The sequence below is a fragment of the Camellia sinensis genome, chromosome 12 (genome assembly GCF_055761805.1).
Source record: "Camellia sinensis isolate YWXY chromosome 12, ASM5576180v1, whole genome shotgun sequence".
Classification (NCBI taxonomy): Eukaryota; Viridiplantae; Streptophyta; class Magnoliopsida; order Ericales; family Theaceae; genus Camellia; species Camellia sinensis.
The window spans coordinates 154,745,284-154,770,103 of NC_138972.1; the positions used below are offsets into that span (position 1 = coordinate 154,745,284).

General features: G+C 35.4%; 1 protein-coding gene across 1 annotated transcript; it reads right to left on the reverse strand.

The window, feature by feature from the left end:
• Positions 1–19,215: 19,215 nt before the first annotated feature.
• On the reverse strand, positions 19,216–22,641 carry LOC114263939 (uncharacterized). The gene is made up of 2 exons (XM_028204519.2): positions 21,497–22,641; positions 19,216–19,601 (listed from the first exon to the last, which is right to left on the reverse strand). The coding sequence occupies exons 1-2, from the start codon at positions 22,334–22,336 to the stop codon at positions 19,470–19,472; spliced, it is 972 nt and encodes a 323-aa protein (XP_028060320.2). The 5' UTR covers positions 22,337–22,641; the 3' UTR covers positions 19,216–19,469.
• Between the last annotated feature and the right edge of the window lie 2,179 nt (positions 22,642–24,820).

Here is a 24,820-nt window from a genome sequence, read left to right on the forward strand (position 1 = left end):
AGATGGAGGAGTTGTAGATTTTGCATCTGTAGACACCCCATTTTTGACCGTCCTTAAGACTTGGACGTCATCATTTGAACACTCGATGATTATCCATGCTCGTGTTCGTTTTGAGTTCCCGAAGGTCTCAGCTGCGCGCCTCGCCTTAAGATCTCTTAACTCGTCTGTTTTGTGCTTGGTTGTGGACCAAGGACTTGTGTTTTTACTTCTGAGGAAATGAAGGATGGCTTGTTGGCCATCCCCACACCCCATCGGCTATGGCATGATGTCATCAGCCTTGTTTCCTTGCCATCGGCCATAAATGTTGGCCGGTCGGCACTTATTTTGGTCGATCGGCCATATTTTCTGGCCGAGGCCTTTTCTTTGCCTCTTTCAAGTATTGTGCATGCCAGCTGTGCCAGCTGATGAGCACAGACCCTCCCCTCCATACACGTGTATGGAGGGATTTGAACCAAAACTTAGCTTCTCTAAGAAGCTTTGAATTTGATTTCCTATAAAAGGGGAGCCTCCCCTCCCTTTCCAGAGGTTCAGCAAATTGATATAGAAGATATATATATATCTCCCTCTCTTCATATATTTGTGTGTGTGTTTGTGACCTAAAGTGTGTTTTTGTTCATACTTTTGCACTAGAGCACCTAGTAAAACACCTTCCTTTGGTTGCTGAGGCACTAGGAAGTTGGTTTTAGAGTTCTTGGGTTGGTTTTGATCCAAGGGAGTGGCTGGAGTTGTGTTCTTGAAGGTGTTCTTCAAGGGTGAGCAACTAACCTTTTGTTTCCCCATTTTGGCTTAAGCTTTTAGACCTATTTGCATATTGTTTCAAGCTTAACTATAAACTGAAAAAAGTTCTGTTTTTATATGCTTAAGATGATTGTTTAAGGTCTCTTTTGGGTTGGGGGTTGTCTACCCCCTCTTAGGCCTTGTTTGGCATTATTTTGGGTCATCCTTTTTGGCCTTTGTTCTTGCTTTGGCTTGACCTTTCTACCACTAAAATTCTGAGGATTTTCAGTGGTAGAAAGGTGGTTTTAGAGTCTTGTATAGGAGAGGGACACCCCTCTCTCCTTGTGTCTCATATGCTTGTGTTATTGGCTCATAATGGTAGCATGTTTGCTTAGCATGTTTTATCTTCATTTCAGCAAGTATTTGGTGTCATTTGGTCATGATATACCTCTGTTCTAGGTTGGTTTAATGGCTTCTTGCATGCACCATATACTTGCCTTGTAATCCTCTCTATTGCCTTAACATGCATCTAACATTTGAACTATCATACTTGCATATTTTGGCTCAACTCAAAGGAAGTTTAGGTCATATTTCAGCATGCTAAAGCTTTGTTTGGTATTGTTTTGATCATATATGCATTGCTTTGTATAGCTACCATACATCCTCGCTTACTAGCTTTGAATGTCCAAGTCATTAGCATGCACTACTTGGACCTTTTTTCATGATTTAGCATCATCTAATATGTTATTTCAATCCATGTTTTATGCTCATATACTTGTATTTTCCATCCTTTCAAAGCTTTGAAGAGTTGGTGTTTTATGCCTCATGAATGGACCATTGTGTATGTCTCCATGCTTAGGTCTGTGGGATGCCATCTAAGTGGATTTTTGGGCTTATTTTGATATTCCATAACTCTGTTTTACATTGTTTAAATCATGCCATGTTTGGTATTGTTAGGTGTAGTGTAACACCCCATTGTAGACTTGTTTGCCTCATGCCTTTTGGAGTTGTATTCTAGCTTGTGTTGGCTAGATTTAAGCTTGGTTTTGGTCTCATCTTGACCTGTCTTGGGACTATTTTGGGTCCCCTTGGCCCTTTGGGGCTTGCCTTACATGGTCATGGTTTGAGTTTCTTGGCTAGCTTCAAGCTTTGAGCCTTCTTGCATGCTTTGTTTGTGTTATATGTGTGATTAGGCATCATTCCTAACATCATTATGGAGTTTATGGTGCTGTCATATATCCATGTTTGCTACTCTTTAAATGTGCTTAAGAGTTGTCCTCTTTATGCCTTAATGCTTGGGCCAATTGGTATGCATGATTGTCTTGCATTTTCATGCTCTTCTTACCATCATTTTAGCACTTATGGCCACTGATTTTGGGCATGGCTGAGGTCTGTCCATCTTCGGTATAAGTCCATTGGGTATGTGGTTTGCATGTTGTTGCGTGCTTATTGCATTGTATATTTGCATGCTTAGATTGCATTGCATTGTGCATGCTTAGCATCTTACATGTTTACATGTTTAAGGCGCATGTCTATTGCATATTAGTTGCATTGCATGACATTAATGCATACTTGTTGCATACTTGGGTTGTTTTCATGTTTGCTTGCATACTCATATTGCATTGAGTTTGTTTGCATGCCATTAGTCTTGTTGCATTGTATAAATGTCCCCATGTTGCATTGTACTTGGCATACTTGCATTGCATTGTGTTTGGTTTGGGGTGTCGAACCAAACACGAGGACCGAGGGACGTTCGTACTTGAAGTGACGAACGTGTCTCAATCCTCGGTCGCTGACACTCTTGATCCAACATGATAGAGTTCTAGGCATTCATGTGTTTTGTGCATTCATTCCATATTGAATTGCACACTTGGCTCCTTTGGCCATCATGCATCAACATGTGTGATTGATGGCCCGAGGGTCGAGCACTACACTCCCTTAAGCTCATGACATGATAGAGAGGGTGTTAGTGCAGACATTGTCTTGCAAATGCATTGCCATGCTCTGTTTGTCCTCTGCTACAGCAAAACAGCATTCTGCAGGAAGATATGGCTGGCCGGCCATCTTCAGTGCCGATCGACTAAACATTGTTGGCCGATATCCTCACAAATGGTCGATGACCAATTCCACAGGGCCGATGTTCCTATATTTTGGCCGGTGACATCCCACAGTGCTCAGGGAGTGGTTCTAAAGCATCCTTGGGACTTGTGCGGTTTTTAGAGGTGTAAAATAGTGCAAACAGAGGCAACATGTGGCATGGCAACGGGTTTCCGAGCGAGGCGATCGAGCATGCATCATTCAATCATTCCAAGGCGGAGCTGCGACGACCTATTTAGTTTCATAGCTTAGTTAATTTGTTTAAATTAGTTAAGGGTTTTGTAATATTTAATTAGCTAGGGTAGTTGATTAATTATTCGATTTGTATTATTTATTCGGACCCTCCGTCGAGAGGGCGAATTTTGTAATAAGTGTGCGTGACTGTGTGAATGTCTTCAACCCCACGTCTTTCTCCCTTTTACTTACCTGCTTTCAATGGTTAGTTTTAGGTCATGTTTCAATTAGCATCCTTATGCTCGTATGTTTGCACCATTCATCTGTATTGCATGCACTGGGCTCGGCGCATCATACTAACTGCATAGTATTCCAATTCTAACTTGAATACGTGTATCGAGTTGTCGCATTTCACATGCCATTCTTAGATTGGCCGAGCCTATTCTAGTTGCATTTTTACATGTGTTGCATTAGCCATCTTAACATGAACTAGGATCATGCATTTGATTACTAACTAGCTATTGTTTTGGCTCGGAGTACTAGGTAAGCGTTTACACTTTAGCATACCGCATGTGTGTAAGTGTTGCCATGATAGCATGCTTGCCATGAGGCTATTTGCTTATGTGATATAACTGCCTGAATACCTGTGGGTAAAGGTTGGACTACCTGAATTGGAACAATTCATTGAATGCGAGTTTTAAGCCCACTCTGCGGGGTGGCAAAAATCATGTTTTCTAAGCCCACCCGAGGGTGGCAAATCCACGTCTTAGCCTACTTGCGAGTAGCACCATCAAACCATTTTCAAATAAACAAACATGAAATGTTTTGTTCCGATTTAGGCGATCCAGTCTATACTTGTGTGTTGTGCGCATCACATAGTAATTTTAGGCTAATAACCGGAATAAGAACGCATATGTTTTCAAAACAAAATATCATGCTTAGTACAGGCCGATCTTCGATCGGGCCAGCAGGGGTGCTCATTGCATGACCTTCCCTTCTCATACCCAAGTTCCCGAGCCGAGGCAACTTTGGTGATGACGGACACGTGGCCTTAGGCAACGAGTCAGGGTTTCCTAAATTCCCTCAAAATAAAATATTTAGGTAGCGACTCTGTATCTGGCAAAGCAGTCCATGTTTGGCACTTCTTTCTTAAAATCAGTTTTCCAAAACGATTTGCTGGATTTGGACTCTTTGGTGATTTATCAGTCTTGCATTGCACTTTGCGAGATCAGATTAAGAACCGTGACATTTGAGTCCGAACTGTAGTAAGCCCAAATAAACAAAATGGGATCCCCCCCCGGGACGTTCGGGCGCGTCTACAACGTCGTGGTATCTCGTCCTACTTGAATTCCAGTGTGTGTGGCGGAGGAGGAGGAGGAGGTGTTAGGAGTAATGAGGCACTAGAAATCAATCACACACAATAACACAAGAGATTTACGTGGTTCAACAATTGCCTACATCCACGGAGAGCGATATATTATTTCGGAGGAAGATTACAAAACTCACTCCTCTCTCTCTCTCACTCTTTCTTTGCTCACACTATTCTATCCCAACTCTCCTCTTAGCCTCTCCATTTATACACCAAGATGGAGGAAGTTGGAGAGCACAGTTAGCACAACACATGGCCAGCTGTGTACTTACCTTTCGATGGCTGTCCACCTTTGAGAGCTGTCATTTGACAAGCTGTGTATTCACGTGTGAAGGGAACCACCCCTTATATAGGGTGAAATCATCACCTCCTCTTCCCATGGACTGGAGCTAACAATTCTCTCCCTCCACGCCCATATGGATAACTGACTTCTCACTTGAAGTCCATCCCGGTCAGTTTCTTGTAAGCTTCCAATTTGTCTCTGGTGACACCCTTGGTCATCATATCAGAAGGATTCTTGTCCATGTGAATCTTCACTAGTTTCATTAGTTATTTTTCCATTACTTCTTGTGCCCAATGATATCGGACATCAATGTGCTTTGTACGTTAATGGTACATGGAATTTTTGCTCAAATCAATTCCACCCTAACTATCACAATGTACCTTGTATTCTTCATGTTGTAAACCCAAATCTTGGATAAACCACTTTAACCACAACATTTCCTTTCCAACATCTACGACAACGCACTTTTGTAGTTTGGACTGCCATGAAACAGGTCCCTCTGCAAAAGTGAACAGAAATCCTGATGTCAACTTTCTACCATCAAGATCACCTGCCATATCAGCATCTGTAAAACCTTCTAAAATTGGTTTAGCTCCCCCGAAACATAAACACATCTTTGAAGTTCTCTTCAAGTACCTAAGAATCCATTTGACCACCTCTCAATGCTCCTTTCCTGGATTGGCGAGGAATCTGCTTACAACGTCAACTGTGTGAGCTATATCTGGCCGGGTACACACCATTGTATACATCAAACTTCCTACACCGGAAGAATAAGGGATTGCCTCCATTTCTTTTATTTCAAAGTTGGTTGTGGGGCACGAACGCTCTGTCACCTTGAAATGGTTGGCCAGTGGTGTGCTAACTGGCTTGGCATCTTTTATGTTAAACCTTGAACCTGTTCAACATATTTCTTTTGTGCCATATCTTCTTGTCTTTCCTGTCACAAACAACCTTCATGCCCAAAACCTGCTGTGTTGGGCCGAAATTCTTTATGTCAAAATATTGCGATAACTCCTTTTTCAACTTGTTGATCATAGCATTATCATGTCCGATAATCAACATATCATCGACATACAACAGTAGGATGATGAAGTTTCCATCTGAAAACCTTCGAAAATATACACACTGGTCTGCTACTGTTCTTGTGTACTTGCGATCCACCATGAATGAATCAAACTTCTTGTACCATTGTCTCGGCGTCTGTTTCAAGCCATAGAGACCCTTCTTCAGTTTGCAGACTAGATTCTGTTTTCCTTTAACTTCAAATCCTTCTGGTTGCTTTATATAGATCTCTTCCTCAAAATCACCATGGAGAAAGGCAATCTTAACATCCATCTGTTCTATTTCCAAATTCAAGCGAACTGCTAATCCCAGAGCTACTCGAATGGAAGTCATCTTCACAACTGGGGAGAAGATCTCATCAAAGTCAATTCATTTCTTCTGCCCAAAGCCTTTGACCACCAAATGAGCTTTATGTTGCAATAGTTTACTGTTGTTTTCTTTCTTCAACTTATACACCCATTTGTTCTTTAAGGCTCTCCTGCCTTGTGGAAGTGGAACAAGCTCATAAGTGTGGTTCTTCTGCAAAGAACTCATATCCTCATTCATGGCTTACATCCAACAGTCTTTCTCTGTATGACTCTTTGCTTCTGAAAAATCTTGGGCTCCCTCTCATCAGTAATCAGAATATACTGAGAAGCAGGATATTTGATTAATGGCACGACAACTCTTCCAAATCTCCGCAACTGAGGCCCAGTTGCCTCTGGTTGAGGGGGTTGCTCCCCCTGCTCAATACCCTCTTCATCCGAGTCTTCATCTCTTTCCTCTTGGTCCTCAATTTCTAGCATTGGATCCTACAACTCTAGCACTTCTTGTTGCACATCATCACATCTAGCATTTTGTGATAGCTTAGGAGATGGGAATAAATCTGGAGTGATGACATCTCTAGACTTTGTAGACTTCTCAAAATCTGCTACTGTCTGGTCTTCCTAGAACACAACATCTCTGCTCCTAAACATCTTCTTGTTCTCTGGGTCCCACAACTTGTACCCAAATGTTGTATCTGAATAGCCCACAAATATGCATGGAGTGGACTTGTCATCAAGCTTCTGTCTGTTTTCCTTGGAGATGTGTACAAACATCTTACACCCGAAGACTCTCACGTGAGAATATGATACCCTTCTTTTGGACCAGACTTCCTCAAGTATCGCAAAATTCAACGGGACTGAAGACGACCTATTGATGAGATAATAGGCTGTACAGGCGGCTTCAGTCCATAATGACTTTGGCAACTTTTCCATTCTAAGCATGCATCTAACTCTTTCCATAATAGTGCGGTTCATTCTCTCAGCCACACCATTGTGTTGTAGGGTACCTGGAATTGTTGTCTCAAGCCGGATACCTCTGCTAGCACAATATGCTGTAAAAGTATTGGAAGTGTACTCACCTCCATTGTCTGTGCGAAGACACTTTAACTTCTTCCCGGTCTTTCTTTCCACCATTGTATGGAACTCCTGAAAGTGCTGAAATACCTCATCCTTTGTCTTTAGGAAATACACCCACAACTTCCTTGATGCATCATCAATGAAAGTCAAAAAATACTTGCGGCCGCCGAGTGACTCCACTTCGATTGGGCCACAAACATCCAAGTATACCATACCGAGAACTTCTGTTTTCCTCTTGCTCATTGAACTAAATGATACTCGATGCTGCTTACCATAAAGGCAATGATCACACGGCTTCAGAGCACTCCCTTTAGATAAGGGTATCCAGGATTGCTTTGCCAACAGATACAATCCCTTCTCACTCATGTGAGCCAGTCATTTGTGCCATAAGTCTGGTGAATCCTTGTCTTCTGCTGCATTATGACTTTCTAGACAGACCTTTGTTTGAGTCTTGTACAGTGTTGAAAACATCTCTCCTCTAGCGATTGTCAAAGCTCTTCCTGTCAGCTTCCAACGGCCATTTCTAAATGTACTTGTATAGCCCTGTCGGTCCAGGGCACTTTTGGAGATAAGATTGATGCGCAAATCTGGAACATACCTCACATCTTTGAGAACCAGCTTATGTCCGACAGTAGTCAGAATACTAATGTCTCCAATATCCACAATCTTCGAATAGCTAGAATTCTCCATTCGAATAGTGCCAAATCTCCAGCATTGTACGAGCTAAAGAGTTATGTGGGAAGTGGCGCGATAGGATGCAGTTGTGTCTATCAGCTATTTTGTGTAGCTGTGGTCAGCCACGTGAAGACAGTCTTCCTCTTCACCAACTGCAAGAAGTATTTCATCAGTTGTTGTGCCTGTTATGTTCTCATCTCCTTTTGACTTACTGTTTTGGTCTTTATCTATCCGGCTTGGGCAGTTTCTCTTTATGTGACCCTCGTGGCCATAGTAAAATCAAGTGAAGCTAGAGTTACCTCGGCCTTTATTGTCTCTGGATTTACTCTTATTGTTCTAGCTGTCACCACTCTTGTTTCTTTCTTTGCCTCTTCCTTTACCTCTGTCTCTGCCTCTATCTTTTGCGATAAGAGCATGGGACTGATTACCTCCTATGTCTTTCCTCCTTGTCTCTTCATTATACATGGTATCTGTGACCATGCTCATGGTCAACTTCCCTTCTGGTGCAGAGTTGCTGAGAGAAACCACCGTCTCTCAACTGTCCGATAAAGAACTAAGCAGTAGTACGGCTTGTATTTCATCGTCCAAGGGCATCTTGACGGTTGCAAGCTGATTCACCAAATTCTTGAATTCACTGGTGTGCTTGGCGACAGACACACCATTCTTCAACTTCAGATTTATAAGCCTTCTTATCACCAAGGCTTTATTTCGAGCAGTCTTTGACCGGTACATTTTGTCTAACATTGTCCAAAGAGCATAAGCAACTATCTCCTGGGCAACATGATGGAACACACTGTGGTCTATCCATTGTCTGATACAATCGATAGTCTTGCGGTTCATTTTTATCCAGTTTTCATCCTTCTCTGCTTCCGGTTTAACCCATTTTAAAAAAATAGGGTCAAACAGGTTCTTATAATATAGGATGTCTTCCATCTGCGACTTCCAGATTACATAATTGGAAGGATTCAACTTGATCATGAATCTTGAAGTTGATGTGGGTTCCTTCATTGTCTTCTTACTTTTTACAAAAACATTAATTCAAAAATCTAACCGTACGAATGTGTCCAGAACACTCCAAATACTTGAAAAATACTATTAGATCGCCAAAATCGGAGTTCAAATAGCTCAAATCTAGCCAAAATAAGTTCGATGGTTTAGATTTGCGGATGTACCTTAGCTGCGTCGCATCGGATAACTCCTCTGCTTTTGGATCGAATCGGGTCTGGTTAGGTCGAGTCAACCTGTTTGACCAATCAACCGTGTAGTGACGTGGCAACACGTGACTATTGATGTGGCGATGACGTGGCATGTCACTCGCCTTCTTCCTTCCGCTGAGCGTAGGGTGCGTGCGCGCAACTAAAATGACGCGCCGATAGTCTCAACGGCGCGTGTGGCGCGTGTCCGAGACTGAGACTCATGTGCCTTCTTCAAGTGGCACGTGAAGGCGCATGAGGGCTCTTCTTTGTAGTTCTGGACTCCTCTAGTTGAGATCTTCCTCCTAGTATTCTCAAAAGTGAATTTTGAGTAACTTGGTTTGTAGGCAATTCTGAAAAACACACCCTGTTTTTCCAAAAATTGACTGACGCGGCTCTGATACCACTTGTTAGGAATAATGAGGCACCAGAAATCAATCACACATAATAACACAAGAGATTTACGTAGTTCGACAATTGCCTACGTCTACGGAGAGCGATATATTATTCCGGAGGAAGATTATAGAACTCACTCCTCTCTCTCTCTTACTCTTGGTTTGCTCACACTATTCTATCTCAACTCTCCTCTCAGCCTCTCCATTTATACACCAAAATGGAGGAAGTTAGAGAGCACAGCTAGCACAACACATGGCCAGCTGCGTACTTACCTTTTGGTAGCCGTCTACCTTTGAGAGCTATCGGTTGGCAAGTTGTGTATTCACATGTGAAGGGAATCACCCCTCACATGGGGTGAAATCATCACCTCCTCTTCCCATAGGCTAGAGCTAATAGGAGGAGGAGGGAAGAGGTCGTTGTCGGAATCATCAGAGATGGAGGAGTTGTAGATTTCGCGACGCGGCGTCTCGTCCCATTTGACTTCCGATGATTCGGTGAGGGCGTCTTCAGAGGTGTATTATGTGCCGAACCCATAGTCAATGGATGAGAAGATGGAGGACACGTGGTGCTTGAAGAAGAAGCAGTGAGTTTGAAAGGGGGTGGGGTTGCCGGCCGGCAGTCAATGAAGAGGGGGTTTAGGAAGAGTTAGGGGACAAGATTTTCTAGGAAGTTGGAAGGGTTTTGGGAGCGGCAGAATTGGAAGGATGAGATGATTTAGGAGATAAAAACCTTAAATCCTCCTTTTGCCATTGTTTTGTCTCTGTTTGTTGTATGAGAATGAGAAAGTGGTTGCTTATATTAGTTGCTATTGTAATATGTATAATATATATAGGCAATGAACCAGCAAGGAAAATATCATATAAAAAGGAATGAATGAATTATTGAAAGGGAAAATAAGATCTTGCAAAGGAATGAATGAATTGTTGCACGCCCATCCCATAGTATTATACGGCAATGAACCAGAAAGGAATGATCTTGCAAAGGAATGAATGAATTGTTGCAAAGGAAAACACCCATCCCATCCTATTATACGGCATTGTTCAGGAAGGAAGCTTTATGACTCATTGATTGATATCTCTCTCAACTTCAGAATTTTACATACATTACACCAAAGCAACCGTAAAAATAGGTTTCGTTTGGGTCAAGATAATCATTTTTTTTAAAAATAAGTATAAAAATATAATACATATTTTAATATAAAATAAATGATAATATATTTTTTCAAAGAATAAATTATTAATAAAAATTAAATTAAATATGATATAAATTAAAATTCTAAAAAAATGTAATTATGTTAAATTTATAAAATTGTCGTATAATTTTCAAACTTTACCATTTTTTTTATTTATAATTTATGATTATTATATGCAATATAATATTTAATTGGGACATTTTTTCATAAATCCCTTTTCACCTACTTATGTTTCGTTTAGTCCATATTATTTTCTTATATTCCAATACCTCTAATAAATGAAATATTTTACTCTCAATTCTTCTATTATTATTTGTCTATTTGGCAGTCTTAGAAATCTTGCTTTCTATTTTTCCTAATTTCTAAAAAAGTTATTTTTTTATGAAAAAAGTAAAATTTGAAATAAAAAAATATATGGATATTATACATATAGAACTCAAAAAGATATGATAAATTCTAATTTAAAATATTTCAAATCTAATTATTAAAAAATAAACGAAATATTTTACTCTCACTTCTTATATTATTATCTTTCTTACTTGATAGTCTTATAAATCTTCCTTTCCATTTTTAATACAAGTATACTTCTCTCACAAATAGACTATCTCATACTCTCAATAAGTTAGTCATTTATCTCATTATTCAGACACAATACACATATCACTTATAAATTTTTTGCATGTGTACATGGTTTTGATCATCCATAGAGATTCGCAAATCCCCTATTACAATGTGATATTTATATTTATTTTTCTTTTTTATGTCAACTGCATGAATAGTTTGTGGTATAAATTTATTCATTGTCATTGATATGTTATGGATTTGACAAACTGTGTAAATAGTTTGTAAAACTTCCATGCATACACAGAAATTATTTATATTGTGATATGGCATTGATTTTGTTTGACTGTAATGAAAAGTGAATTTTATTTTATTTTTATTTTTTTGGTCAATTGGGTGAATAGTTTGTGGTATGAATTTGATTACTTGTGTTATGAATTTGACTAATTATGTAAATACTGTATAAACCTACCCTGCATACACATATAAATTATTTATATTGTGACTTGATTTAATTTATATTTATACTACGTTTGTTTCACTGTAATAAAAAGTGAAAAGAAAAATATAAACTGAATATCACATTATTCATTTTTTTAAGTGAATATAATAGAATGATCATTGAGGAAACCAAAAATTATATAATTTTATGTACAGTTACATGTGCTAAAAAAAAAAAATTTAAGGAAAAGGAAAGGAAAATACACGTTTTTATGACTTTACAATTTTAATATGTAAACCTCTTTTTTATAACATGAAACCTGTGATATATGGTTGACTCTTTATTATAAAAATTTTGAACCACACAAATTTATTTTTAACCATGCGCACTATGTCACTTTGCTATTTTTTTTTAAAAAAATTGAAGTATACAATTTTTAATTTTGGCTTACAAGTTGAACCGTACATTTAAGACATGCACGTTCAATTATTTATTACAAAAAAATTGTATAGTCCAATTTTAGTTCAATTTAACAATAAAAAAATTGTAAAGTGAATACTGTATGTGCCTTACAAAAATATATAAATTAGAATTTTTTACACTAATTAAAATGGTTCGTAAATAAAAAACTACAAAAAAATTCAATTTTTTGCAAAAACAAAAAATGAATAAAAAATAAAAAATGAATCTACAATGTGAGGTTACAAATTTTATTTTTAAGACAATTTTAAAAACACATATGGACTAATAACATAGCTAATCTTTAGATTTAAAATAAATTAAATAACAGTTATTGCCTAACCTTCTTTAAAATCCTACCCAGATACAACTATACCAAAACTATTGATTAAATACAAAAGATAAATTTATTTTTATTTTAGATTTTAAAAAATTAAAAAGAATATTTATGAACCTCCTCCTTAGTTGCAAATTTATCCAAATTATATTAACAACATTTAAAATATCTATTGGCTAAATTTGTTAATTTGAATTAAAAAATCAGATACATTGCTTAAGATTTTTTAAATCTTGCTCAATTTCATGGCTAAATTTGTTGATTTTGAGTTTTAAAAAAATAAATAGATAGTCATTTGTAAAACATTACATAATCACAATCATATCAAATCTATTGGCTATTAAAATCTTTAAAAAAATAATAAATAAAGCATCTATATATTGATTTTGATTTTTGAATTTAAAAAAATTCAAAATTCCTATTAGGGAACAAAATTTGTTAGTTGGATCCAAAAAAAAGTAATGAATTTTATGAACTTTGTAAAATCAGGAAAGTTATTAAATTATTTTTTTGTTAAAATCTTACTTTTTCATAATTTTAATTTACGGGGACAAAATGAGAAAAATTATCATTTTTTAAATATTGTTTTATCCCGTGCATAGCACAGGTCACATGTCAGGGTGCTTCTAATGACAAGGCTTGTGGGAGCTCTAAACCCTCAAACTAAATTTTATGATTTTTTTATTTTTAAATAATAATAAAAACATTTTATTGGTTAAACTCTCATTTAATTATAACAATAAAACTCTAATTATTCCATAAATTACGATTTTTAAAAGGAAAGTATGCTCAACTATTTCAAAATTTAAATTTGAGTGCCACTACATATGGAAGCAATTCACTAAAATCTTTTTTTTTTTTTTTAAATTCTATTGGTTAACTCTATTTTAACCATAACAATTAAATTCTAATTATTCCATAAATTACGACTTCTAAAAGGAAAGCATGCTCAATTATTAATATGGAAGCAATTCACTAAAATCTAATTATAATCATAAAAAAATTCTAATTATTTCATAATTTATGATTTTTAAAAATATATTTTTTTTTTCCATTTCAAAATTTAAAATTATGTGTCATTAAATATGATATACAATTCAATAGAATCTAAAATTTATAATAATAAATAAATAAATAACTTTCAAATGGTTACGTTATTTATGTTACAACTAATATAGAAATCTTTTTCAAAATTTATAATAATACTTCTTTCAAAACTCAATATAGCAAGTTTTCAAAATTACATGTAAAAAAATCAAAATTATTTTTATTTTTATTTATTTCCAAACCCACATACTAAATTTCTTGATTAATTTTTATTTATTATTAAAAATAAAAAAAAATTCTATTGGGTAACACTTTTTCAACAATAAAAATATAACTATCTAATGATTTATGAAATTTAAAAAGAAAGTATACTAACCTATTTCAAAATTGAAAAGTGCGCCATCCACCGATTAAAAAAAAAAATTATAGTTTTCTCATAATTTATAACTTTTAAAAGGAAAGAACACTAAATCAATTTTAAAATTGTGTATCACAAATTATGAAAAGCAACGCACATCTTCCATAAATTCTCTCTTGCACTTATGGATTCAAGTCAAATTAGAGTCGGTGTTCATCAAGTGTTGTAAGTGTTGGTGATAGTAAATTAAAACTCAAAAAGATATGATAAATACTAATTTCAAATATTTCAAATCTAATTATTAAAAAAAAATGAAATATTTTGCTCTCAATTCTTCTATTATTATTTTCCTATTTAACAGTCTTAGAAATCTTCCTTTCCATTTTTCCTAATTTCTAAAAAAAAAAAATTATTTTTTATGAAAAAAAGTAAAATTTGAAATAAAAAAGATATGGATATACATATAGAACTCAAAAAGATATGATAAATTCTAATTTAAAATATTTCAAATCTAATTATTAAAAAAATAAACGAAATATTTTACTCTCAATTTTTCTATTATTATCTATAGCAATCCTGGTTTTGACCGGACTCTGGTTGCATCCCAGATTCGGGTTTAATGATTTCATATTGTTGTTTACCTCTTGATTCCCTTGTATCTCCTTGAATTGGGCTTTTAAGTTGTTGTGGTTGTATTTGGATAGGTTGGTCGTTTGTTTTTCAAATCTTTTGTTGCCCAGATTTTTGGTCCTCCGCTCGAGCAGCATTTCCTACGCTTGAAGAGGCTTTGCAAACTCTCAGGACTTTTGTAGGTCTGCAAAATAACTGGGAAAGTGTATTGTACACTCAAGCAGCGTTTCCTACGCTCGAGTGGGTGTGCGCTCGAGCGGCCATTCTTGTACTCAAGCGATATTTTTCTGTCTGCAAAACTACTGGATGTGTGTTTTCTACGCTCGAGCGTTACTTTTTGAGCTCGAGCGGTGAGCGTCATTTTCATTGTTTCTTGGCGCTTGAGCAGAATAACTTATTGTGTCTGACGCTCGAACGTTAACTCTTGCGCTTGGAGGACTGTACGTATATCAGATCGCAACAACACCTTTTTACATCAATTTTTCGTATCTTTTTCTCTCAAAACCCTAGATCTAGAGCCTCTCTCTGTAAAACTGACATTCTCTCTACATTTTCACCTAGATCTAGTGATTTCTCTACTCGTATGCCTTTGTTAAAAATGTAGAGCATCTCAAGGGTTGCGTTTTGATCCGAATAGAACTTAGTGTCGATATCTTTGGAGTTCCTCCATTGCTTCCTTCGGTCTTCTAAACTTGAGGTAGGGATTTTCTATGCTTCTATATGACTTTTAACTTAGTTATTTGTTTTGTTTAAACATCATTGTGATTTTGGGAGGATTGAAACAAATCTAGGGTTTTGGTTTAAATTCAAAAAAGGGGTTTTTAAATGAGAGTATCGAAAATGATTATGGAAGTGGTTTTGAGGTTATATGGTAACAAAATGGTTGATTTTGATACTTGAGTGGAATAGTTTGGAAAAATGAAAAGTTTGCCCTAAAATGTTTTAAACATTTATTTTGTATAAATAAATAAAATTGGTATTGTAAATGTGAAATTGGATGAATATTGATATAAATTATGGAATTAGGTATGTATTACCTGACACCCATGGAAATTTAGATAATTTATCTGTCTTGAGATTGTATATCTGTTTAGAAATATCTGTTTTAGTCTATCGGTGGAGGGTAACTATGATTATTGTAGAAATTGCATGAGGATTAGGTAAATTGAAACTCATTTCTCATCCGTTGTCATCGAATATGATTATGTCTTTAATTACATTGTATATGTATGATGTTTGGGAGAAGATAGGAGATGTACTCCATATTTGAGAGGAGATTAGGGATGGACTCCATTGAATTAAGTTGGTTGAAGTGTCCAAGGTGAAAATTCTGAAAATCAAGATTATATATGGGTGTCGATTCCTGCAGACAAAATGTCTGTAAAATGGCAAATAGAAGTGCTTGTATGATGATTATTCTGGTTAAAGACTTATTGAGTTGTAGTCTCAGTTTGGTCGTTTGAATAAAATAGACTATTGTTATGAAGTGTAATAATACTGTTGGTGCTGCATGTTTTGTAAAAAAATTATGGAACAGTTTATCAATGGCATTGTAATTGCATCTTTACTATCATATCTTCGTTAAGTTTCATATGTTGTATTGGATTATTTCTACTGGGTATTGGCTCACCCTATAAGTGAAAACCATTTTCAGGTGTTGGTGATATGACTCCGCCAAGGTAGTAGCTTGGAGGAATTTGAAGCAAGAGCTTCTATTTTTGTTGTATCTATTTTGTATAGCCAAGGGCTTAAAATTGTGTTGAGTTAGGCTTATTTTTGTTGTAACCAAAGCAACTTGGAAAGATGTAAGTTATTAGGGCAAATGAATATTTGTGTAACTTTTATTCCTTCTTGTACAAGTCTCTCATGTATATTAAACTCTAAGGAATGAAAACCTGTTAATTCAATTATATTTATATTTATGAGATGGGTTTGTATATTTACTTTGGGGCGTTACATTATCTTTTTTACTTGACAGTCTTATAAATCTTCCTTTCTATTTTTTCTAATTTCTAATAAAAATTTACTATTTTTTATGAGAAAAGGTAAAATTTGAAATAAAAAAGATATGGATATACATATATACTCAAAAAGATATGATAAACTTGAATTTAAAATATTTCAAATCTAATTATTAAAAAAAATAAACAAAATATTTTCCCCTCAATTCTTCTATTATTAGAGTTTTATTTAATTTATTTTTTTTCTCTCACAATTATCTTATTTTTATACCGCAATAATTCAGAGCACTAATTTTGGTGCTCTAATAGAGCACTAATGACATGGCAAGAGAAAAAAAAAACAAACAAACAAACCAACCAAAACCAAAACATCACATCACAGTGGGTAGGGCCCACTGCAATGATTCAGAGCACTAATGACATGGTAAGGAAAAAAATAAAATAAAATAAACCAAGATCAAAATATCAAATCACAATGGGTGCGGCCCATTGCCAGCTTATTAGAGCTAGCTTTAGAGCTTAAGAATTAGAGCTCCAAAGAATTTTTCATTTTATATATATCGTTAAATTTGAACTTGAATTGTTTTTAGTAATTCAAATCGAATTATTAAAATAAAAATATATATTTTACTCTCAATTTTTCTATTATTAGAGTTTTATTTAATTTGCTTTTTTCCCCACGTCTATCTTATTTACCCTGTTATGGAAATAGTACATGTTACTATATAATATATATACAAAATATATTTACTAATAGCCCTCCCTCAAACTCAAGGTGGTTTCAAAGAGACCACGAGTTTGACGAAGATTTTTGTTCAATCCCATTTATTTTTCATCATAGTTTTCTTCAATTATTTTAATTTATGTTTTTGGTTTTGATGTAATGTATAAGGACACTCAATTTAAATCCAAATATAATTAAAATTAATTATATAACTCTACAACATTTTTGCTTACATTTTTATTTTTGGAGATTTTTTTTTAAGGTATCTTGTATTAAGATTTTATAGGATAAAGGACATGCAATATTTGCATAATGGTTGAGATCCCTCAACATTTTTTCAGAGAAATTTCGATCCAGAGAAATTTCAAAACATAGACAAATTTTAAACAAATTTGTCTATGTTTTGAAATTTCTCTAGATCAAAATTTCTCTTGTTTGCTAAATTTTTCTAATTTTCTCTCTGTTTGAAAATTTCTTTGGGTTAAAATTTTGCTCACAAATTTTTCTGTTTTGACTAATTTTCTCTGACTCAAAATTTCTCTAATTTGTTCATAATTTTCTCTGTCTCTGTTTTCACAAAACCAGAGAAAATTGAACATATTTGTAAAATAAAATAAAAAAAAGTATAGAAGATAGACCCCAACTCAACTCTTCTATCTCCCTTTCTTTCATTTCTTTCTGTAACCCTCATTGTCCTCTCCATCATACACATATATCTAGAAGATCAATATGAATATACATACGTATATATCATTATTACCATGCACCTGGTGATGATGATATATATACAAATCACCCATATCAACAACTCACAAATTATATATATATATATATATTAATATGAACATGGTGAAGAGAAATAAGTAAGAGATTCTTGAGAAGATTGAGAGAAGATAAGGCCCAATTGCCATTGATGTAGAGCTTGGACTCTTGTTCTTCTTCATTTTCATCGTCATCTCCAATATTGTTTGGTGTGAGATGGGTGAGCATGGGAGTGGGAATCTCTATTGAGTCAAGCTTTGAGAAGTGTTGGAAGATGAGCAGTAGTATCAAAATGTGCGGTAATGTCACAACACAGAGAGAGAGAAGAGAAAATAAGAGAGTGAAGTGTGATATATGGATGTAGTGAGAGACCTTAAATAACAACAAAAAGAAAAAAAAAATTATGCATCTCTTTCATTACTAAAAGTTAGAGTGGAAAGCTAAATTAAATATTCCTTTAATTAACATTTAAGTTATATTCATCTTTTTTATGCTTTTGTCTTTTAATTGTATTTCCAGAGCAGCAACGTTTCTTTTCTTTTCCTTTTCTTTTTTTTATAAAAAAAAAAACACTCTGATTGATTGTCCAACTTTCAATCTGAGTAAATCAGCACACCCATTTTAAATGAAAAACAGGCTTATTTTTAAGGAAAAATTACAATCATGGTGTAAGATGAAAAATTATTAAAAAAACATGATGGATGCAACTTTTTTTTGTGGCAAAGAATTCATAGAAAAAGTTACACTTCACCTCCTTTTATGAACATTTTTTGGTCAGTCTACTGTGATGCAATTCCCAATTTTTAAAATATTGTTGAAAATACGAAATTAACCACTGCACTATTGATCACCATGTGAATGAATGGTAACTATATTATATTTCATTACATTCACTTAATTATTATGCATAATTTTTTGATACATTATACTTGACCCATTTTAATTTTGATCATTTTCTCACTTTAACCTTTCATGTTTGAAATTTTTCACAATTTACTTCTAAAACTAATTTTTGTTCAAAATTAGACAGAAAATATCACGTTAATCGTCTCATGGCATAAAAATTATCTTATTATACTTAAGTTTAGATTTGCATTAGAAATGTGAATTATACATAATTAAATATTTTTATACAAAAGTTAACTTTTGGAATAAATTAAAAAAAAAAAACACTTCGAAAATAAAGATCCAAAATGGAGGAAAAACCCTTTAAAAACTAAAGTGAAAAAATAACCAAACATAATCAAAGTGTAATTTGCCCTGTGTTATTTCAACATACATGCTGTCAAAGCAAGTTGTAGCAAATTTGTATAAAATTCACTTTTGGTGTGTTCAAATAGCACACAAAAAATACTAGACAGGATTAGTCAAGCAAACAGAAATATCAGGGACACTGAAAGGAACCAACTTTTAAGTTTGCACACACTGTAAATTGATACAGAAGTCTCTTAGCGATTTTGAAGGTTCATAATACATAAAGAAGGCCAGCACGCATGGATTATACAGGTAACAATATAAAAACCACATGTATAATCATGGTACACATACCTCAAGATAATACAAGTAACAATATAAAACCGCACATATAATCATGGTACACATGCTTCATGAACATACTGCATTCTCGCGCTATTTAACAACCTGAATCTCATCTCAAACTCATCACAGGCCATGCAGTCACTCCAGCTGCAGGCAGAGTTGGTCGTATGACTGGGACCCGTTTCACCACTGAGAAAGCTTCATTAAGACGTGCAGCACGGCTCATGAACTGAGATACCTTCTGCAGATAATCAATCAAAAAATTTAAATAAAAAGAAAAAATGTTAGGCACCAATTATGTATCAGGTCTTGCCCCCCTTTCCTTGAAGACTACTTAAACTGCTGCAAGCAAAGAATAGATGAAAAGTGGGACCTTGTTTTCTTAACACCATGAGACTTGCATGTGGTCCAATCCTAGTTGATAATGTAAAAGAATCAATAAAGAAAAAATCTCCCAATGAGGATTACATTTATCCCAAGCCTACAACCTCCATTCACTATTAATTCTGATGGGGTACATCAATGTAACATGACATTTTCTCCTTTTATTTTCCTTGCAATGTTTCAATTCTAAAAAGAAATATTGAAGCATCAAAAAGGAAAACCAACATTCAAAGTCTAGGCATCTTGTCAATATACTTAGGACAAGCAGCCAACACATGACTACTTCTTCCAAGTAGGTCAGCAGCGATTTAAAAAAAACCTTGATCTAGACAACATCAAGCGCAATTCCCACACTTCCATGAAAGCTTGAAATGTCTAGTAAACACTGCTTTCTTTACACTGAAAATGGAGAGAATATACCCTTTATGATTTTTATCAAAGACGAGGGTGCCAAAGATATCTTAATAATGATTTCTTAGCATGAAGGCATATAGTTACTACCCCTCTAGGGGAAAAAAATGGTATGATCACTCAATAAATAATTTTAAAGACGGGGGCCTTAAATAATGCTATGGTCCAAAGATGAATGAGTGAAGAAACAAAGGGGGAAGGGGGGGGGGGGGGGGGGGGGGGGGAGCCATACAATATTTAACAGTATTACAATATTCCAGCAGACAGAGAAGACCAATTATGCATCCAAAGATCCAAAACAAAACCAATTATAATAAGCTTATTTTGTATAGCATGTTCTATTTGTGCAATCAGGTTAAAATAGAACAACTTGGGGAATGTGGCATTTTGTAAGATAGAACATCTTAGGAGAGATAAATAGTAGAGAGAGAGAAGAAAAAAATAGATATTTTGTTGCAAGCGTATTTTTGTCTTAACAAATGGTTTACTCTCAACACTGATGCATGTAATGCACTTCCAGTTAATTTGGAAAGAAATTGTGACAGGTCATTTGAAAGTTCCCCAATTGTAAACTGCAAGTAACCAATAGATTACAATACCTAACCTACCATTTCATTTAGTTGTTAAAAAACCAACAGGGAAAGAACAAAAAGCGAAACCTTTTTATAAAAAAAATTATCAGACCAAATAAAAAAAGAGTCTTATGCTATGAGTTGGTTCAAAAATGAGAATTGAAGTAAGCCATATACTTGTGTGACGCTAAGTTAGCAATATTTTCTTTTCCATGGCCTATTTATAAAATATTCAAAATTTAGAAATTTGATTGTTTTTCATTTTTCAAGTTTAACCTATCAACCAAAAATAGCAATTAAGGTGAAAATACTCTACAAAATACAATGTCAGAGTTAAATGGTACTCATTTTGTGATATATCAATAACATGAAATAAGAAAAACAGCAGTTCGAAACTAAATTAACCAGATGAAATTAAGAGGCAGTTTGAATAGATGTAGATTTTAAATCAAGGATTTCACCTTAATCATTCAAAGACAATAACTCAATTTAGATACAATAGTTCACTTATGAATTTCCAGATTAAGATAAATAACGTGAACATGATGGATTTGAAACAACTATCTAAAACTAGTTATTTGAAATCATGTTCAAAGATTCTCTTTCTAGCTATAAGGAACCTACAAAACTGTCAACTTATCTTATTCCATTTATATATATATATATATATATATATATATATATTATCTATTTGACTTACAAATTACAATACATTGATTTGAAAATCCACAACTATCCAACAGAACCTAAATGCCACAGAATAACTGACCTTATCATCCATGGTAACCTTCACCTGCAAGCTTTGGCTCTTCCGCTTCATCTTATACAACCTTCGTCCCAAGATAACAAAACCCATAACTGCTGCGGCCACCGAGATTGTCCATGCTGGGTTAGCCCTGCAAGCACAATATTTCAAGAACTCAAATGGAACCTTCCACCACACAACAACCCTCTTCTCTTCCTCACCACTTGGCTTCACTGCTCCTATGGCAACACTTTCTTCACCACTCGAAACCACATCTCCACCGGCCTCGCCATCTCCACCTTTTTCTTCCCCCAAAAGCTCTGACCCTTCAGGAGAATTTGCATTATCACCAATACCCATCTCAGTATTGTGATCAAAGTCCCCAAATTCCATCGAAATTGGTCCAATTTTGCCAGAATCAGACAACGATTTCCCCAAATCCTCACCCTCACCTCCAATTTCTCCAACTCCTTCAAATCCCGCTTGAATTTTCTCATTTTGAACAAAACCCAATTCGTATTTACCTTCGAATTCCCCAAATTTACGATCGTCAGATCGATCGCTCCCCGAATCAGGCCAAAACTCAACCGATTCCTTATTCGGATAGTTAGTCTCCGATTCAGGATCGACCCAATTCAGATTATCAGAATTTACAGAGTCCTCAACGCACACATCATTATCCACAAAATTCTCCATATAATGGCTCTCCAAATCGAGAGAAAAGTGATCTGTTCGAATCATACCTTCAGAGACACCATCGATCCCCTCCAAACCCTTCATGTTCTCAACCGAATCGGACGAGTTAACTGAGTCGGTCTCATCCGAGTTGTGGAGAACCTCCCAATCTTGAAATTCACCCTCCATGGGATCGTTGGTGGTCTCAAAATATCAAACCGAAACAAACAAACGAACAAGCAAAGCAAGCAAACCTAAACCTAACCCTAAAACATGAAAGAGGAGAGAATCAGATGAGGATGAAATGCTCACACAAACAACAATACATATGAAAATCTAAAAAAGTAGGAGTGGAGAGAGAAATAATGAATTAGACTCTAGAGAGAGAGAAAGAGAGAGGAGTCGCTGTTATAGGTAGATAATCTCTCTCTCTCCTTCCTATTTTTTTTTTTTTTTTTTTTTGAACTATTCTTTTCTCTGAGAGCTTCCATATGCACGCACCATATCTCCTCTTTCTGCACACTTAATAAGAGAATGTGTTAAAAAATTGTGTGTGAAGGATGTGTATAGAGAGAGAGTGGTGTGTGTGTAAATAGATACTCCTCTTTTCTCTCTATTTAAAACCTCCAGAATAACCTAGAGGCGGGTGGCATTGTGGTTAAGACTTGGGGTTTAAACCCCAAGGTCGCAGGTTCAATTCCTTTTTTCCTATGCCAATCTCTTAGGTGAGGTTGGACCTCAAGTTGTCTAATCAGCACTTGGTGTGGATTCAATACTCTCCCGCTGTGCGAGTCCTGACTTAAGCGAAACTTATCTTGGGAGGTCGGGGCAAGTTCTCAGGTTATAGTCCCCTCGCTCGGAACGGCTAACAGGACACCTTGGTGATCTCTGCGAGGTTGGACCTCAAGTTGTCTAATCAGCACTTGGTGTAGATTCAATACTCCCCCGCTGTGCGAGTCCTGACTTAAGCGAAACTTGTCTCGGGAGGTCGGGCCAAGTTTTCAGGTTATAGTCTCCTCGCCGGAACAGCTAACAGGACACCCTGGTGATCTCTACAAGGGGCAATACTCCCCCACTGTGCGAGTCCTGACTTAAGCGAAACTTATCTTGGGAGGTCGGGGCAAGTTCTCAGGTTATAGTCTCCTCGCTCGGAACGGCTAACAGGACACCCTGGTGATCTCTGCGAGGTTGGACCTCAAGTTGTCTAATCAGCACTTGGTGTGGATTCAATACTCCCCCGTTGTACGAGTCCTGACTTAAGCGAAACTTGTCTCGGGAGGTCGGGCCAAGTTCTCAAGTTATAATCTCCTCGCCAGAACAGCTAACAGGACACCCTGGTGATCTCTACAAGGGGCACTGCCATGGACTTGCGGGAGGATAGGGAGGATTTTCCTGTAACAAAAAAAAAAAAAACCGTCAAAATTGTTGTGATATCTAGGCAGCATTTCGCATCCCATAGTTCGTTTGGGAGTTGGGTTGATTTTTTAATTATTTTAAATTGAGATTAAAAAGTTTTTAAAATAAGTTTTTTTGATTTTTGCGAGAAAAAAATTATAAATTGAAAGTGATATTTTGATTTATTTGACTAAAAAATATATTTTATCTTTTTGTGACTAAAATAGTCTTAAACTCAACTCAACCCAACCCTACCCTTCTTTCCAAACGAGTGCATAAAAGTGTATTTTTTTAGTTATATTTAATGTATTTGATTTTAATTTTTTAGAAATCGAATTTTTATTTTTCATTTTTTTATTTTTATTAAATACTTTTAAAATTTTAAATAATTTTTTTACTTTTTTTAGATGCATCTTAGAGCATCCTCATCTCTTCCCTTATTATACCTCATTACTCAAAATAAGGAGTTTTTTTGTCAAAACATATCCCCAACAGTTCCCCTATCCAACCCTCCAAATATAAATATTGCTACAGTGACTCCCTATTTGGTGGAAGTAGCAAAGTAGATGAAGAAAATGGATTACAAAATCAAATATGAAACAAAATTGAAAGAATTGGAATGCACTAATTAATCGAAATAATATAAAACTTTTTCATTTAAATACATAAAATAACTTACAATTACAATCGTTGCAAATGCAAGGATCTTTAACAGGTTACAAACAATAGGTGTTGATTCTCACTGAGAACTCTTAGGTTTTTTCTAAAAAACTCTGGGTCTTGAATGAATAATTTGATTACATTATATAGAAAAGAAAATTTACTATGCAGCATGTGAATATGTTGATTGATGAAGGCAGCTGGTAGCACCTGGGGAAGAACAAAGCTGTCGGTTACTTTCGGCTGATTGACAAAAGTTGAAGCAGCTTTTAACTTGAATTGATTGGTGAATAATAAAAGTGAACAGTAACTTTTACTATTCATGACTTTCGGTGGAACAGGTAATTAAAGGAATCAATATAAGTACAAATTGGCAGCTTTTCTCAAAAGAGTATTAATTGAAGCTAATTTGTATCTATATGGAATCTAATACAGAGCTGATTAGGCATATGGATCCTGAGCATCTTGAAACTCGGGTCCAAATGGGTCTTGATTAGTTGATTCTTGTGAACTGTCTGAACTTTCTTCTGAACTGGACTTTTAGACTGGTGCGGGAGGTTCATCATCAGAGGGTTCATCTTTTAATTGGGCTTGGGCCTGATCCATCAGGAGACGGGC